Source organism: Trichechus manatus, unplaced genomic scaffold, assembly GCF_000243295.1.
Source record: "Trichechus manatus latirostris isolate Lorelei unplaced genomic scaffold, TriManLat1.0 scaffold00096, whole genome shotgun sequence".
Lineage (NCBI taxonomy): Eukaryota > Metazoa > Chordata > Mammalia > Sirenia > Trichechidae > Trichechus > Trichechus manatus.
Genome location: NW_004444032.1, coordinates 2,466,725 through 2,483,547, shown reverse-complemented (window position 1 = coordinate 2,483,547; position 16,823 = coordinate 2,466,725). Strand labels below are relative to the sequence as shown.

At 39.0% G+C, this 16,823-nt stretch overlaps 1 protein-coding gene across 2 annotated transcripts; it reads right to left on the bottom strand.

Annotated features, from left to right (window-relative positions):
- Positions 1–14,222: 14,222 nt before the first annotated feature.
- SMIM30 (small integral membrane protein 30) lies at positions 14,223–16,407 on the bottom strand. 2 transcript variants are annotated; one of them, XM_023737023.1, is made up of 3 exons: positions 16,373–16,407; positions 15,949–16,044; positions 14,223–15,450 (listed from the first exon to the last, which is right to left on the bottom strand). In XM_023737023.1, the coding sequence occupies exon 3, from the start codon at positions 15,403–15,405 to the stop codon at positions 15,226–15,228; it is 180 nt and encodes a 59-aa protein (XP_023592791.1). In that variant the 5' UTR covers positions 15,406–15,450; positions 15,949–16,044; positions 16,373–16,407; the 3' UTR covers positions 14,223–15,225. The 2 variants fall into 2 exon arrangements, with proteins under 2 accessions (XP_023592791.1, XP_023592792.1); XM_023737024.1 differs by lacking the exons at positions 15,949–16,044; positions 16,373–16,407 and adding an exon at positions 15,825–15,928.
- Positions 16,408–16,823: the final 416 nt, after the last annotated feature.

The window sequence follows — 16,823 nt, the reverse complement described above, 5'->3', positions numbered from 1 at the left end:
TGCTCATGAAGAACCTGTACATTGACCAAGAGGTAGTCATTCTAGGAAAACAAGGGAATACGGGGCGGTTTAAAATCAGGAAAGGAGTGTGTCAGGGTTGTATTCTTTCACCATACTTATTCAATCTGTGTGCTGATCAAATAAACTGAGAAGCTCGACTACATGAAGAAGAACAGGGTATCAGGATTGCAGAAGCCTCATTAACAACCAGTGATATGCAGATGACAAAACCTTTTTTCCTGAAAGTGAAGAGGACTTGAAGCATTTACTGATGAAGATCAAATACTACAGCCTTCAGTGTGGATTATACCTCAACATAAAGAGAACAAAAATCCTCACAACGGGACCAATAAGGAAAATCATGATAAACAGAGAAAATATTGAATTTGTCAATGGTTTCATTTTATTTGAATCCACAATCAATGCCCATGGAAACAGAAGTCAAGAAATCAAACGCTGTATTTATTGCATTGGGCAGATATGGTGCAAAAGACCTCTTTAAAGTATTAAAAATCAAAGAAGTCACTTTGAGGACTAAGTCTGCCTGATGCAAGCCATGGCATTTTCAATCACATCATGTGAATGTGACATCTGGACAATGATTAAGGAAAACTGAGTAAGAATTGATGTCTTTGAATTATGGTGTTGGCAAAGAATGTTGAATATACCACGAACTGCCAGAAGAACAAACAAATCTGTCTTGGTAGAAATACAGCCAGAATGCTCCTTAGAAGTGAGAATGGTGAGACTTTGTCTCAAGTACTTTGGACATGTTATCAGGAGGGACCAGTCCCTGGAGAAAGATATCATGCTTGGTAAAGTAGAGGGTCAGCAAAAGAAAGGAAGTCCCTCAAAGAGATGGACTGACACAGTGGCTGCCACATAGCAATGAGGATGATGCAGGACCAGGCAGTCTTTTGTTCTGTTGTACATAGGGTTGCTATGAGTCGGAACTGACTCGACACCACCTAACAACCACAATTTTTCTTACTAAAGTATGTTGTTGTTGTGTTCTGTTGAGTAGATTCCAACTCATAGTGACCCTATAGGACAGAGTAGAATTGACCCGTTGGGTTTCCAAGGCTGTATTGTTTATGGAAACTGATTGCCATGTCTTTCGCCTGCAGAGCAGCTGGTGCGTTTGAAACTTCTGACCTTTTGGTTAGCAGCTGAGTGCTTAACCACTGCACCACCAGGGCTCTTTATAGTCTTATCAATACTGGCAAGGAATTGGAAACTACTGAAATGTTCCAGCATTACTAAAGGGATGGTTTATAAATAAGTGATAGCAAACGTATGGGATGGAATATCATGTGGTTATTAAAATGTTTATGAAATATTTAAATGTTTACCCCAAAACCTGGAAAACAAAATGGGATGCTTGCTGTAATGACAGTTTCATAAAAATTATGCATGTAGAAGGTAGCATGCAAAAGTGAAAATTGTTTTGCTGAGGACAGGTAAGGTGTGGGCCATTTGGTATTGTAACATTATCATTACTTAATGCTGTTTGTATAATTTTATTTTTTAGTTAAAGGAATATATTATACAGTGTAATAAGCAATTAATTTGTTTTTAAGTTACAAAAAATAGTTTTTATTACCTTAAATTCACTTGTTTTTCTTTTTAACCAACTGTGTGACTTTGTGCAAGTGAGTTAACTTCTCTAAGCCTCAGTATCTTCATCTGTGAAATGGGTATAATGTCAAGACTGAGTGAGAACACAGAGGTCTCATTCATTTGGAGAATTAGCTCACCAAGTGGTTGCTGTTTCTATTTCTCATCACATGCCTCATTCACACATGGGGTTTAGCTCTGAATTATTTCTGATACATTCCAAAAACCAAATGCTCAAAGATAAAGACTTCCCTTTGCTGGAATATTCGAAGAAGCATGTCATAGGCAAAACGAGTACCAAATATTCTTTGAATAATGGAAGCACCAATCAAATTAAGTCCACATTTCCATCAAGAAATTATTTTATAAAGGGCCTGGACATTTGGATGAACAAGTTGCTTTTTAAAAAATGACCTTGAGTGCTTCTTTGTACCTTCAGTCATACCTGAACACTGAGTAGATTTACTCTTTCAAAGGGGAAAGTCATAGAACCTGAGAGAAAGACCCAGCTGGATAGAATTACAGAGCTGCTACTCATAGTTCATTCATCATGACTGAGAGTGAAAGTGGAATCCTATTTGAGTCTCTTTATTTGAGGGAGCTGTCTTTGGAAATGTAGGAGGACTCTGGGCTCCAAGTATCTTTTCTTTTTTACTTTTTGTCTGATAAAGCCTTCTAACCTGAATGAAATGTGAGCTTTGGCATCACCTGTGTTAGCATCATCAAGGAACTAGAATGTGTTGGCAACTGTCTTCACATTATTTTGCAAGGATATTTTTTAATGGATGACAGAGTAAATAGGAATTTCCAGCTCGTTTCAGAAAGACAGAAGTTGCACATTCATGCATAAAAGGAAAACTCCCAACCTGCAGTGTTATTAAAAAGCAGTAATATTAGTTTCAATATTATAGTTCTGTCAGCATGGAGACTTGTTTATTCAATGCTACTGTATTAACTTATTCTTTAGGATTTTTTGGAACACAATTCAATAAACAGATAAATAAACACATATTTATTAAGACTTCTTCCAGCATAGACTAGGTGTTTTAGTACTTGTGATAATAAAAAGGCACAATCTTGATTTCAAGAAATTTAAGATCTAAGTGACAAGTGCACGGGATGGGAGGATGCAAGGGGGCTGGTGGTGAAAAGGGATAAGAAGTATCTAAATAACCATAAAACAAGGCTGAATGAAATACAGTAATACAGGTAAAAACAATGCACTATGGACTGTGTTGGATGGATATTGCTAAATCCCCTTGGGAAAATCTTCCTGGAGGAGATGACATTTGTAAAGGGTACAAAGGATGAGCATGGAGGCACGGCACGTCATGAGATTTTGGTAATGCAGGTAGTCCGGTGTTGCTGGAGTATAGTATGAGTAGTTGTTGTTGTTAGGTGCTGTCAAGTCGGTTCCTACTCATAGTGACCCTATGCGCCACAGAACGAAACACTGCCCAGTCCTGTGCCATGCTCACAGTCGTTGTTATGCTTGAGCCCATTGTTGCAGCCACCGTGTCAATCAATCTCGTTGAGTGTCTTCCTCTTTTTCGCTGACCCTGTACTTTACCAAGCATGATGTCCTTCTCCAGGGACTGATCCCTCCTGACAACATGTCCAAAGTATGTAAGATGTAGTCTTGCCATCCTTCCTTCTAAGAAGCATTCTGGTTGTACTTCTTCCAAGACAGATTTGTTCATTCTTTTGGCAGTCCATGGTATATTCAATATTCTTCGCCAACACCACAATACAAAGGCGTCAATTCTTCTTTGGTCTTCCTTATTCATTGCCCAGCTTTCGCATGCATATGATGCCATTGAAAATACCATGGCTTGGGGCAGGCACACCTTAGTCTTCAAGGTGACATCTTTGCTTTTCAACACTTTAAAGAGGTCTTTTGCAGCAGATTTTCCCAGTGCAATGCGTCTTTTGATTTCCTGACTGCTGCTTCCATGGGTATTGATTGTGGATCCAAGTAAAACGAAATCCTTGACAACTTCAATCTTTTCTCTGTTTATCACAATGATGCTTATTGGTCCAGTTGTGAGGATTTTTGTTTTCTTTATGTGGAGGTGTAATCTGAAGGCTGTGGTCTTTGATTTTCACCAGTAAGTGCTTCAAGTCCTCTTCACTTTCAGCAAGCAAGGTTGTGTCATCTGCGTATCACAGGTTGTTAATGAGCCTTCCTCCAATCCTGATGCCCCATTCTTCTTCATATAGTCCATCTTCTCGGATTATTTGCTCAGCATACAGATTGAATAGGTACGGTGAAAGGATGCAACCCTGACACACACCTTTCCTGACTTTAAACCACGCAGTATTCCCTTGTTCTGTCTGAACAACTGCCTGTTGATCTATTTACAGGTTCCTCATGAGTACAATTAAGTGTTCTGGAATTCTCAATCTTCGCAATGTTATCTATAATTTTTTGTGATCCACACAATCGAATGCCTTTGCGTAGTCAATAAAACACAGGTAAACATCTTTCAGGAGGCAAGAGGGCTGGTGGTGAAAAGGGATAAGAAGTATCTAAATAACCATAAAACAAGGCTGAATGAAAGACAATAATACAGGTATTATTCTGGTATTCTCTGCTTTCAGCCAGGATCCATCTGACATCAGCAATGATATCCCTGGTTCCACATCCTCTTCTGAATCCAGCCTGAATTTCTGGAAGTTCCTTGTCAACATACTGCTGCAGCCTGTTTTGAATGATCTTCAGCAAAATTTTTACTTGCATGTGATATTAATGATATTGTTCGATAATTTCCACATTTGGTTGGTTCACCTTTCTTGGGAATAGGCATAAATATGGATCTCATATAGTTGCTTGGCCAGGTAGCTGTCTTCCAAATTTCTTGGCATAGACGAGTGAGCACTTCAGTGCTGCATTCATTTGTTGAAATATCTCAATTGATATTCCATCAATTCCTGGAGCCTTGTTTTTCCCCATGCCTTCAGTGTAGCTTGGACTTCTTTCTTCAGTACCATCGGTTCCTGATCATATGCTACCACTTGAAATGGTTGAACATCGACCAATTCTTTTTTGTATAATGACTCTGTGTATTCTTTCCATCTTCTTTTGCTGCTTCCTGCATCGTTTAATATTTTCCCCATAGAATCCTTCACAATTGCAACTCGAGGCTTGAATTTTTTCTTCAGTTCTCTCAGCTTGAGAAATGCCGAACATGTTCTTCCCTTTTGGTTTTCTATCTCCAGCTCTTTGCACATGTTGTTATAGTACTTTACTTTGTCTTCTTGAGCAGCCCTTTGAAATCTTCTGTTCAGTTCTTTTATTTCATCATTTCTTCCTTTTGCTTTAGCTACTCGACGTTGAAGAGCAAGTTTCAGAGTCTCTTCTGACATTCATTTTGGTCTTTTCTGTCTTTCCTGCCTTTTTAATGACCTCTTACTTTCTTCATGTGATGTCCTTGATGTCATTCCACAACTCATCTCGTCTTCGGTCATTAGTGTTTAACGTGTCAAATCTATTCTTGAGGTGGTCTCTAAATTCAGTGGGATATACTCAAGGTCATACTTTGGCTTTCGTGGACTTGTTCTAATTTTCTTCAGTTTCAACTTGAAGTTGCATATGAGCAATTGATGGTCTGTTCCACAGTCAGCCTCTGGTCTTGTTCTCACTGATGATATTGATCTTTTCCATCGTCTCTTTCCATAGATGTGGTCGATTTGATTCCTGTGTATTCCATCTGGCAAGGTCCATGTGTATAGTTGCAGTTTATACTGGTGAAAAAAGGTATTTGCATTGAAGAAGTCATTGGTCTTACAAAATTCTATCATGCGATCTCTGGCATCATTTCTGTCACCAAGGCCATATTTTCCAACTACTGATCCTTCTTTGTTTCCAACTTTTGCATTCCAATCACCAGTAATTATCAATGCATCCTGATAGCATGTTCTATCGATTTCAGACTGAAGAAGTTGATAAAAATAATCAATTTCCTCATCTTTGGCCTTAGTGGCTGGTGCACAAATTTGAATAATAGTTGTAGTAACTGGTCTTCCTTGTAGGCATGTGGATAGTATCCTATCACTGACAGTGTTGTACTTCAGGATAGATCTGGAAATGTTCTTTTTGATGATGAATGCAATGCCATTCCTTTTCAAGTTGCTGTTCCCGGCATAGTAGACCATATGGTTGTCTGATTCAAAATGGCCAATACCAGTCCATTTCAGCTCACTAATGCATAGGATTTCAGTGTTTATGCATTCCATTTCATTTTTGAAGATTTCCAATTTTTCTAGATTCATACTTCGTACATTCCATGTTCCGATTATTTATGGATGTTTGCAGCTGTTTCTTCTCATTTTGAGTCGTGTCACACCACCAAAGGAAGGTCCCTAGAGGTTTACTCCATCCACATCATTAAGGTCATCTCTACTTTGAGGAGGCAGCTCTTCCCAAGTTGTTTTCCAGCCTGGGGGGCTCATCTTCCGGCACTATATCAGACAGTGTTCCACTGCTATTCATAAGGTTTTCACTGGCTAATTCTTTTCAGAAGTAGACTGCTGGGTCCTTCTTCCTAGTGCATCTAAGTCTGGAAGCTCAGCTGAAACCTGTCCGCCATGGGTGACCTTGCTGGTATCTGAATTCCGGTGGCATAGCTTACAGCATCACAGCAACATGCAAGCCTCCACAGTACGACAAACTGACAGACACAGGGGGGATAGTATGAGTAGGAGACTGGAAAGGATACAAAGAAGTAAACCATCCTCTGGCTCATCATTTTCAAAATGGTGGATCACTTCTAAACTGAATGCTGAACAAACCATTAAAAACGCAAGCTTTTTATAATGTATATAATTATTCAAATAAACTAACAAGACTATATCTAAATCCTCATTAAAATCATGTTATATAAGTAAGATGTCAAAAAAAAAGATAAACAATTCATCTCAGACCTGCCCCCTGCTAGATCTGAAGGCTTGGTAGAGCAGTACAAGGATGGTGAGGGCACAGCCAGGCTTAGTGATAGGATGCAATGATTTACTGTGTATCCACCATGTATGTATGGGCTGGGGCATCTGTTTGTTACCTTAGCTCTGTAGTGACATATTCCTTCTACAAAAGATTGAGTGAGCACCTTCTATGTGCCAGGAATTATGCTGGAAGCTGGGAATACAGCAGTGAATTAGAGATTCAGCCCCTGCCCCCGCAGAGTTTAGAACCTTGAGATGAGGGTGAGGGTGGTTGAGATAAAGATAAGTAAACAAGGATCCCAATACAGGAAATACATGCCTGGTGGGGGGCATAAAGAATGCCATGTTAGCACACAGTAGGGTATGCAACCCAAACAGGAAGGGCCAGGGAAGACTTCGTAAAGAAGTGGTGTTCAAGTCTAAGGAGGTAAGATGTCAGGTGAACTGGTGAAGCTTGCTCCAGACACTGGGAATAGCCTGCAGACCTAGAGAGGAGGGGAAAGGAGGAAAGTGAGAGGGAAAATGAGAAGGAGAGGGAGAGGAGCAGGGGAAGGGGAAAAGAGAGAGGGAGGGCAAGAGGGGAAAAACAGGGAGAGAAAGGAGAAGAAAATGAGAACAGTGCTTTCTAGGAACTGAAAAATTTTAACATGGCTGGAAGTTAGAATGCAAGGTAGGTTGTGGGTCATGGTCATAGATGAAACTAGACAATTAAGAAGAGGAAATAGGACAGATCAAACTTGATAAGGAATTGTTAAGGAATTCATAAAAACAAGGAAATCCATTTAAGGATTTTGAGCTGGGATGTACCAGGATTGGACTTGTGTTTCAAGTTCGCATGCTTGCTGTATTTAGAAAAGATTGAGAGGGATGACAAAGGAGCTCAGAAGAACACCTACAAGGATGATGCAGATGCAATGTGATAGTGGTCTGAACTTGGGTAGGAGCGCTGGGATGGAGAAAAGTGGGTGGATTCCAGCGATATTTTGAAGGCCAATCTGATAGGACTTAGAGATGGATTAGATGTGGAGGGTGAGGGAAAGGGAGGTGCCATGCATCTTCTCAAATGTCTGTCTTGGTCACTGGGAAGATGGTGTCTATCAGCTGAATCTCACTGGTGGTGCCAGAGGGGACTGAGCATATGAAACTGTGAGGCTCCTTGTTCCTGGATACTGCCTACTACCATCAATTAGCTTATGGGCTGTTTGCTGTGGGTGGGAGTGGCAGGGCTATGGTTTGTTTTTATTCTTTCTTCTTGAGACAGTCTCTAATCATACTTGTTCAGTGCAGAAAATGAGCTGCCCCTGCTTCACTCAATTGAAATCCAAAAATGTACCAAATGACTAGACTACAATTTTCATTGAGGAGTTGGAAGAGGAAAGCAGCTTCTCATTGCTGCTTACTGAAAATGGGTAACTACAATATTTTTTAACACATTATACCTTATTATTTTTGAAATTAGAAAAACTCTTTTCATGGGGCCACAAAATTCTATCACTAGAAACCTATTAGACATTACTGAAAAATAATTTTACAGATGAAAAAATTACTGGCTCAAGGTCAATCACCTGGTAGTGAATTTTTTTTTCTTTTCTAAAGATTACTGATGATGTCTTGAAAAGTGTTGTTTAAACAAGTGAAAGTTAGCCTATGTCATCACAGGACCCATAAAACCGTTTTATGTTGGTATTGAAATGTCCTAGCAATTTTTGTGGCAAAATGAAAGGACTGTTCTGACGAATCAACTAAAACAGAATATGGTATAGTTTCTGTTCTTGGTGATCATGCCTGTTTCTAAATTCTTTTGTTAAGTGATTTATGCACATTTATCCAGAGCATAATTATCTTGATTAAAAGTGAGAAATATGGTATTTATAATCCCAGTGTTTAATAAAGTGCTACATGATTAGCCCTTTAAAAAATAATTAACCCCTTGTATATACAATTTCATAATTTCATTTCAGATTATGAAGTGCCAATATTTTCAAAATTTTAATCACCCATATATAATGGTATTTAGCGGAAATATGTGTGAGAGGAGAATTGTAGCTCTGATACTACAAATCAATGAGAAATTAACGTATACTTTGGCTTTCCACAGCAATCATATATTTTTCCAGGCATCTGCCTTTTGCATTTAGATATTAGATCTATTTTATTTAATCACCGAAAAGATTTAGGAAAAAAGTTACTAAAAAGTAGAAAAAAAAATGTTATTCTGCAAGCACTTTTATTGATTTGGTACTATTTTCACCAAAGGGTGAAAATCTTGTCTGGGGTTAGTAAATCAAGATAGGGGCTTCCTCTCCATCCCACCATAGGAAACAGACATTAAGCAAGTTTTATGTGGCTTGTGTCTTTAAGACTTCTTCTAATGAGATAAGTAGTTGTCAGAGTATTTTTCCTGGTGGAATATGTACCAGATCAACTATTTTCTTGAGCAGGTAAAACCAGATTCCTTGCATTTTCTTAAATCTCCTTAGCAGTTGTTACCTAAGCTTTTGTTATGTCACTTAGGAAAGATCCATGGTGGAACACATTAAAAATTAGTAAAATAAATCAATTATTTTCTCTTTTTTTTCCTCATAAGCCTCAGGTACAAACAAGACTTGGGAAAACTTTAGGGTAGCCAAGTTTTCTTTACTGATAAATTTGAGTTTCATCTATTCATAAGCCTATAGTGGTGTGTGGGGTGGTATCTATGGTAAAGAAAACAAAGATTGAGTATCTTGGAAGGTCTAAGAGACCTTGGGGAAACATCAAAATTAAAATATAAAGAACAGATTAAAATAGAGTTTGTTTATATAACTTTCTACATATGTCCTCTTTATATATAAATACAAAATTTATGCTGGTAAAGTTTTTTTTTTTTGTCTGTCTCTAGGAAACATTTCCAAATACCATTACCAATAGCAATAATAATAACAACAACATCCAGCATGCCAAATCTTTCACATGCATCACCTCATGTAATCCTCATCTACCTCTGAGGGAGGTATTACTGCCATAACCACCAATTGCTGTAGAGTCGATTTCAACTCATAGCATACCCATGTGTGTCACAGTAGAACTGTGTTCCAAAGGTTTTTCAATGGCTGATTTTTCAGAAGTAGATTGCCAGGCATTTCTTCTGAGGTACTTCTTGGTAGACTTGAACCTTCAACCTTTCAGTTAGCAGCCAAGCACATTAACTGTTTGCACCACCCAAGGAGACAGAAATTGATTTAAGTGACTTGCCCAAGACCACATTTTTCAGTGGTGGTACCTGGTTATCTATCCTGGTCTGTTGGATTCCAGAACTTAGGCTCTTAATACCTATTGCAGTGCCACCAACCAGACTGTTAAGTGAGTCTCTCTGTTGGAGATAGACCATATGCAGAGAATATTTTTCCCTTCATTTCGTGCTGCAAGCTGAGCTACATTACGTTTTGTATGCCCAAGGTAGGAAATGGAGGTTGACAAGCTTCTCCAGAACCTAGAAAGCCTAACAGAGTGAAGATGTGCAGCAGGTGTGCAGCTCCTGAGAAATACTGGCCCTGGCTAGTTCTTCCATAACTAGCACATCTGACATCACATCAGCTTTTCAAGAAACAGCCATTGTTCTTTCAAGGCTGAGACAAAATATGGAATAGCTCATTTTTTCAAACTTCGTCTGCATGCCTGCATTCTTGATTGTGAGTCACATTCTGTAGTTGAGCTTACTGGAATAAACAATATGTTAGATGGTTGAAGAGAGGAATGAGGAAGTGGGAGATCAGAGGACACAGGTCTGTGAGTGAATACCCTGACATGATCATTTACTTGTTGTTTTATTTCTCTACCTGTGGAGTACCTCAGAAAATTCAGTCTTTAAATATGCACCGAGGAGACGTTTGCTTCCAGAAAGATGAAGTGAACGTACTTTTACCTATTCAACCTACTAAGTACAAACATCATATATAAAACAAGCATAAGAAGACTGTGAAAGGTGGAAAGAAGAATGGCTAGGGACCTCAGAACCCGAGGAACAACACAGTGGTGAATTCCCTGAGGGTTTTGTTTGTTTCTTTACCTCATACAGTATATCTCAGATTGGGTACTGGACAAGTTGGCAACCCAGAAATGCCAAAAGGTACAGACAAAAGAATTCCCAAGAAAAGACTGCTCTCTTTACCTAAAGTACCAGCCTAGCAAGATAGAAAGCTTTAGACAGTAACTGTTGTACTGCAACTAACCACCACAGAAAAGCCAAAACTTCTACCTTTATCAGGCTATAATGAGATGCCCCAACTTTCTCACTGTGGTGGTGTCAGAGAAGGCAGAGTGGGGAGCTCACCTCCTGTCATGGTATCAGTGGAGACTATGTGGGAAGCCTGGACCTGTACGCCAACCCAGTAATAATAACAAAGTGCCCCTGACCTTCTTCTTGAGGTGATATCAGAAAATGTCTAGTGGAGAGTAAGGACTTTCACCACCACTCAGCAGCAATGATGTCACTCTCTCCACCCACCCCTGGTGACAGTGAAGGGCATGTGGGTAGCATTAATAAAACACTCTTTCTCCTCCAGACAGTATGGGATAAGCAGAAGCCTACTGGGGACTTTGAACTCCCACCCTCTCTAGCAGTAACTAGGAGCCCTCCCCTCCTGGGTGTCAAAAGAAGCTGAATGGAGAACCTGAACTTCCACCTCCATCTGGCAGTAACAAGGCAGTATCCTCTCTTCCCCTGCAGGAACAGCATCAGAGGTCTGCTAAAACACAAAATTTAAATAAGATCAAGTGTCTTTAAGATGACACCCAAATTGTCTAGGTTTCAATCAAAAGTCACTCATCACACCAAGAACTTGGAAGAGCTCAACTTGAATAAGGAAAGACAATGGGTAGATATCAGTACTAAAATGACACAGATGTTAGAATCATCTGAAAAGGATTTTCAAGCAGCCATCATGAAAGTGTTTCAGTGAGTAATTACAAATTACAAATACACTTGAAACAAATGAAAAAACCAGAAAGTCTCGGCAAAGAAGTGGGAGGTCTCAGCAAAGGAATAGAAGATATTAAAAAAGAAAATTTAAGAACTAAAAGATACAACAGCAGAATGGAGAGAATAGAGGAAAGAATCAGTGAGTTTGAGAACAGAACAACAGAAATTAACCAATCTGAACAACAAAGAAAATAGACTGGGAAAAAAATAGAATAAAATAAACAGAGCCTTAGGGACATGTAGGACCATAACAAAAAGATCCAACATTTGAGTCACTGAAGTCTCAAGAGGGGAGAAAGAGGATGGGGCTGAAAAAGTATATGAAGAAATAATTGCTGAAAATTTCCCAAATTTGGTAAAAGACATAAGCCTACAGATTCAAGATGCTGAGTGAATCTCAAAGAGGATGAACTCAAAGAAATCCATGCCAAGACACATCATAGTCACACTTCTGAAAACTAAAGACAAAGAAAAAAATCTTGAAGAGTCAGAGAGAAATGACACAAGCATTATTGGCATTAGAGTAATACATGGGTTACCATAAAATTACAAAAAAAAAAAAAAATAGAAATTTAAGAATTGTCAAAGACCTTAAATTCTTCACTCCTTGTTGATTTTACCCATTGTCTTCTACCTTTCTAGTGGAACTCAGACCAACCTAGTATGTACAGAGCATTTACTAGATATCAAATGTTGGTATCTTGTGATAAATTGGGACATTTGTCAGTTCCATTCTTGCTTTAACTGCTTCACAGCAGGTGTACACCTTAAAGCAAATCAAGGAATTCTAGAATTGGAAAGAACCTCAAAAAAAAAAAAAAAAAAAAAGGAAACTCAACAGCAGAAATTTGTAACTTGGCATTCATAGACGGGCATCAGGTTTTTGAACTCCCTGAAGTTAATCTAAAAAAGCCAACATGCATGTGCATTTTTTCAAAGGGGCTTGTGGCTCTGAAAAGGTTCAGAGACACTGTAAGGGTTTCTATTCTTTTCAGGCAAAACTATAAAATCTAACTTAGATAGATGAGAAATGAGGCTGTTTTTAGAGGTGTTCCCCATCATACCCATTGTCTTAGTTATCTAGTGCTGCTGTAACAGAAATACCACAACTGGATGGCTTTAACAAAGAGAAATTTATTCTCTCACAGTCTAGGAGGCTAGAAGTCTGAATTCAGGGTGCCAGCTTCAGGGGAAGGATTTCTCTATCAGCTCTGGGGGAAGGTCCTTGTCATCAATCTTCCCCTGGTCTAAGAGATTCTCAGCACAGGGACCCCAGGTCCAAAGGATGTGCTATTCTTATGGCTCTTGTTTCTTGGTGGTATGAGGTCCCCATGTCTTTCTGCTTGCTTCTCTCTTTTATATCCCAAAAGAGATTGATTTAAGACATAACCTAATCTTGTAGATTGAATCTTGCCTCATTAACATAACTGCCCTAATTCCACCTCATTAACATCATAGAGGTAGGATTTACAACACATAGGAAAATCACATCAGATGACAAAATGGTGGACAATCACACAATACTGGGAATCACGGACTAGCCAAGTTGATACACATTTCTGGGGGACACAATTCAATCCATGACACTCAAAATTCCTGAATGGCACTTCAAGAGAATTTTTCATTGTTAAGGGGAAAATAGGAAAATCAGAGTTTTCTAATCCTTCCCAAGCACTTCTGGAAACACATTTATTAAAGAATGTTTGCCTGTAGTCTTATTTTGAACATTTTAAAAATAATACCTGAAGGTGACTAGCACTGTGATTTAAAATGTACTTTAAAGTTTGATTTCTCCCAATCCTAATGCAAAAGTCAGATTTGCAAGGAAGAACAGCAGCCCCTTTACGTCCATTCCAATGGGCTAGTTTATAGATGACAAGTGTCTTACAACCTGCATTCCTTTTCCTTCTTTCAGAAAAAAAAAGACATGCAAAATCAAGTTCTGTTAATTACACAATGTATAACAAAAACCTGTTGCCATTGAGTTGATTCCAACTCACAGCGACCCCATAAACAGAGCAGAACTACCCCATATGGTTTCCAAGACTGTAATCTTTATGGAAGCAGACTGTCATGTCTTTCTCCTGCTGGTGGGTTCTAACTGCCAACCTTTTGGTTAGCAACATTTTGCTTAACCACTGTACCAGGGCTCCAAAAAATATTAGTGCTTTCTCTGGTGAAAAAAATGAAATAGCTATGATAAAAACAAAGTCATTCAGTTTCCATAACGTCTGTATAACATGGCTGTCCCTTGCTGCTTGTATTCTCTACCAAATCTCATGCAAGCCAGGTCAGCTTATCCCAGAACTACACTGTAAAAAGGATTTTCGGTTGTGGCTGCCTGTTTCCTGATCAAAACCAAGGCTCCCAATGTCACCTAGAGACTAGAGATTGGATAATGCATTATTTTACAAAGAAACTTGACTACCTGCTTCCAATGAGACCCCAAAGTAGATTTACTTATACTGCAGATTGATTTACTATGCTGGCTTCACCAACACAATTAAGAGTCACTGCAGGCCCTTGTTAAACACAGAGTTCCAAGGCCCCCCTTAGGTCTGCTGAAACACAATCTTCAGAAGAGGAGCCTGGGAATCTGAAGTCTTATCAAGTGCCTGGAGTGATTCTTGGGCTCAAGAAAGTTTGAGAAACACTACCTAGCAGTCTTCTTAAACTTTAATGTGCCTACAGATTATCTTGGGCTCGATTCCAATGTAGATTCTGATTCAGTTGGCCTGAGTGAGCCCTGAGATTCTGTATTTCTAAAGTCTCTAGTTGATATTGCTGGTTAGAGGAAACTTTGAGTAGTAAGTTCAAAGATCTCATCACACTGGTGTGCCATTACATTTTTCTTCTCTATCTGTGGATTTTCTTCCAGAAACCTCTAGGCTGCCCATTTCTCAAACTCAGGTGATCAGTTAAGGTAAGGCATCCTGCTCTCTTCCACTTAGCTTATGTAAAAATTTAGTCCACACATGAAAACAGCCCAAAATAAACAGAAATACACACCACACATTAACTTCCAACATGATGAGTTTATATTTAATATATCATTTCTCACCATAGGGGTATCGATCAGTTAATCGATATAAAGATTTTATTATTTTTTTAACAATAATTTTTTTCCATTTCAATGTTCAACATAAAGTTTTTTCAACATTAAATAATTTCTCCATTTCGATACTAGATACATTGAATGCATTTTTCTAAACTTTTTTTTCCCCATAGAAATAAGTATTTCAATTTTTGATTAACTAAATTTGATATGTAAGTACAATAGTAACTTAGGATCTAACAAAACACAAATCCAATACAAACAGGGTGAACAGACTCTTCAGTGATTCAGGAAGCTGTAATTATAACCAAACAATGGCGGTTTCCTAGGATTCTAGACAAGGGCTTCCTTCTTCCTATTTCATGTGCTCTGGGACTTCTGAAGCCAGTTTCAGTCATCTTATTTCTTTCACTTCCTTTCTAATCAGCAAATACAAACTACAGTCAGCATTTTTTAGTGCATTTTTGATGGGAAGAAAACATTTTTCCCCATTTAACATACATCAATTTGTTCCCATTTAGAGGGAAACATCTAAAAGGTGAAATTACCCTTGTTACTATTGCTTGGGAACTTTCAGACATCAAAGCTCAGTTTTAACTTCAATAGCACAAAGGTTTTTATGGTGAGGTTTAATTCAGGAGGCCCTTCAAAGTCACATCTGTCCATTTCTCTTTCTTGCATATACCCCTAAACAAGCACAGATGCCTGTAATGCTGAGAACCACACCTAACAAGAGAGCAATCGCATCTCCTGCTTCTACTGCTTCAACACCCGGCAGCACCAAAAGCAGTGAAATGAGGACTAACAGCAACTGTGTGGAAACTGAGATCATGATGCTGGAATCTTGAGTCAGTTAGATCTCGAGGGCTGATGGTTCCTAGAAATTAAACATGACACAAAAAGAAACCATTAAAAATTGCTAAAATCCCTACATTTTCAAATGACAATACGAATACGACAAATAATAGTACAGTCAACTTTCTAAATTAGAAACTTTATGAATTATTTTAGACCCAACTTCTCACTTCATAGACGGAAAAAAGCAGGCATAAAGAAGAAAGAGGTACTTGACCATGGCCATTTGAGGATAATCTCCCCTTCTCCAGATAACCCCCTCATCCCGGCAATTATTCCATACTCTGTAATGGAAACTCTACAATGCCAACTACCTGTGCATAAGCCAAACAGAAAAGAAACAGCAAGACATAATTAAAAACAGAACATGCACAAGACACGCACTTGGAAACTTACAGTATCCTAGTAAGTAAAAATTACATTTTCTTAGAGTTTCTCCCACCCAGGAAATGCAGACAAACCTGCCAAAAGTTACACAACATATAACTCTGTGAAGCCGTGGTGAATTAATAAGACTTACCAAAGAAACGGGATCTATACGTAACTCTATTTGACTTAAAATACTCAGTTCTTGGAATTCCGGATGCTGAGGCTAAGAGGTTCCACGTGACACCGCCTATTATCAGAACGGGGAGGGGAGCATTTAAAAATAACTCATTATTATTTTAAAGAGGCAGCTAGAGTCAGTGCAGGGCAGGGAGGCTGTATGAAAGGGAGAGGAATGGGTAGTGAATTGAGAGTAGTTTGTTCAATCAGGGGAAACAGACGTATAGTTGGTCAATTCACCCACAGTATAAACCGAACCCAGAGACAAGTTCGCTGCACGACTAGATGTTAGGATTTGAAAAAAGAATCCCTACATTGGCTGGCGAAGTGCAAATTTGTTCCCTGTTATGCAACTACACTGAAGAACTCTATCCTTTGGGGACGAGTTTGTACATTACCTTCCAGGAAGCAGCCATTACAGGAATGGCGAGAAGAGCGGAGTCTGGAAACTACATTTCCCACAATCCCCGCTGCCGACGACGCTCATGATGCCCCGGTGCGCTCCCCTGTAAGTGGCTGAGGCACTGGCGATCACGCTCTGCTGGAGACCAAGAGGAGGGAACAGTCGGGGATTTCTCACATGAAAGAACGTTTACTGCTCAATGAATTCACAAAAGCTCATTTCAAAATAAGCTAACGAAATGACAGCACGAGATTTTCTACCTGTTTAGGGTCTTAAGACAAAAAACAATTTTGTCTTTTTTCTTCGACTGAAATGATTACGTAATAGCTGGAGGCGATAACCCGAGTGAGAGCCGTCAGTTTCTGATATTTTTGAACGAGAAGCAGCGAAATCCCTGTCACCATCTTCGAAATGTGCCCTAAAGCACGTTTTATAAAACATTTTGG

What these genes read in the sequence shown, in the direction of transcription:
- SMIM30 (XM_023737023.1), bottom strand. Translation starts at nt 15,405, where the DNA reads ATGATCTCAGTTTCCACACAGTTGCTGTTAGTCCTCATTTCACTGCTT.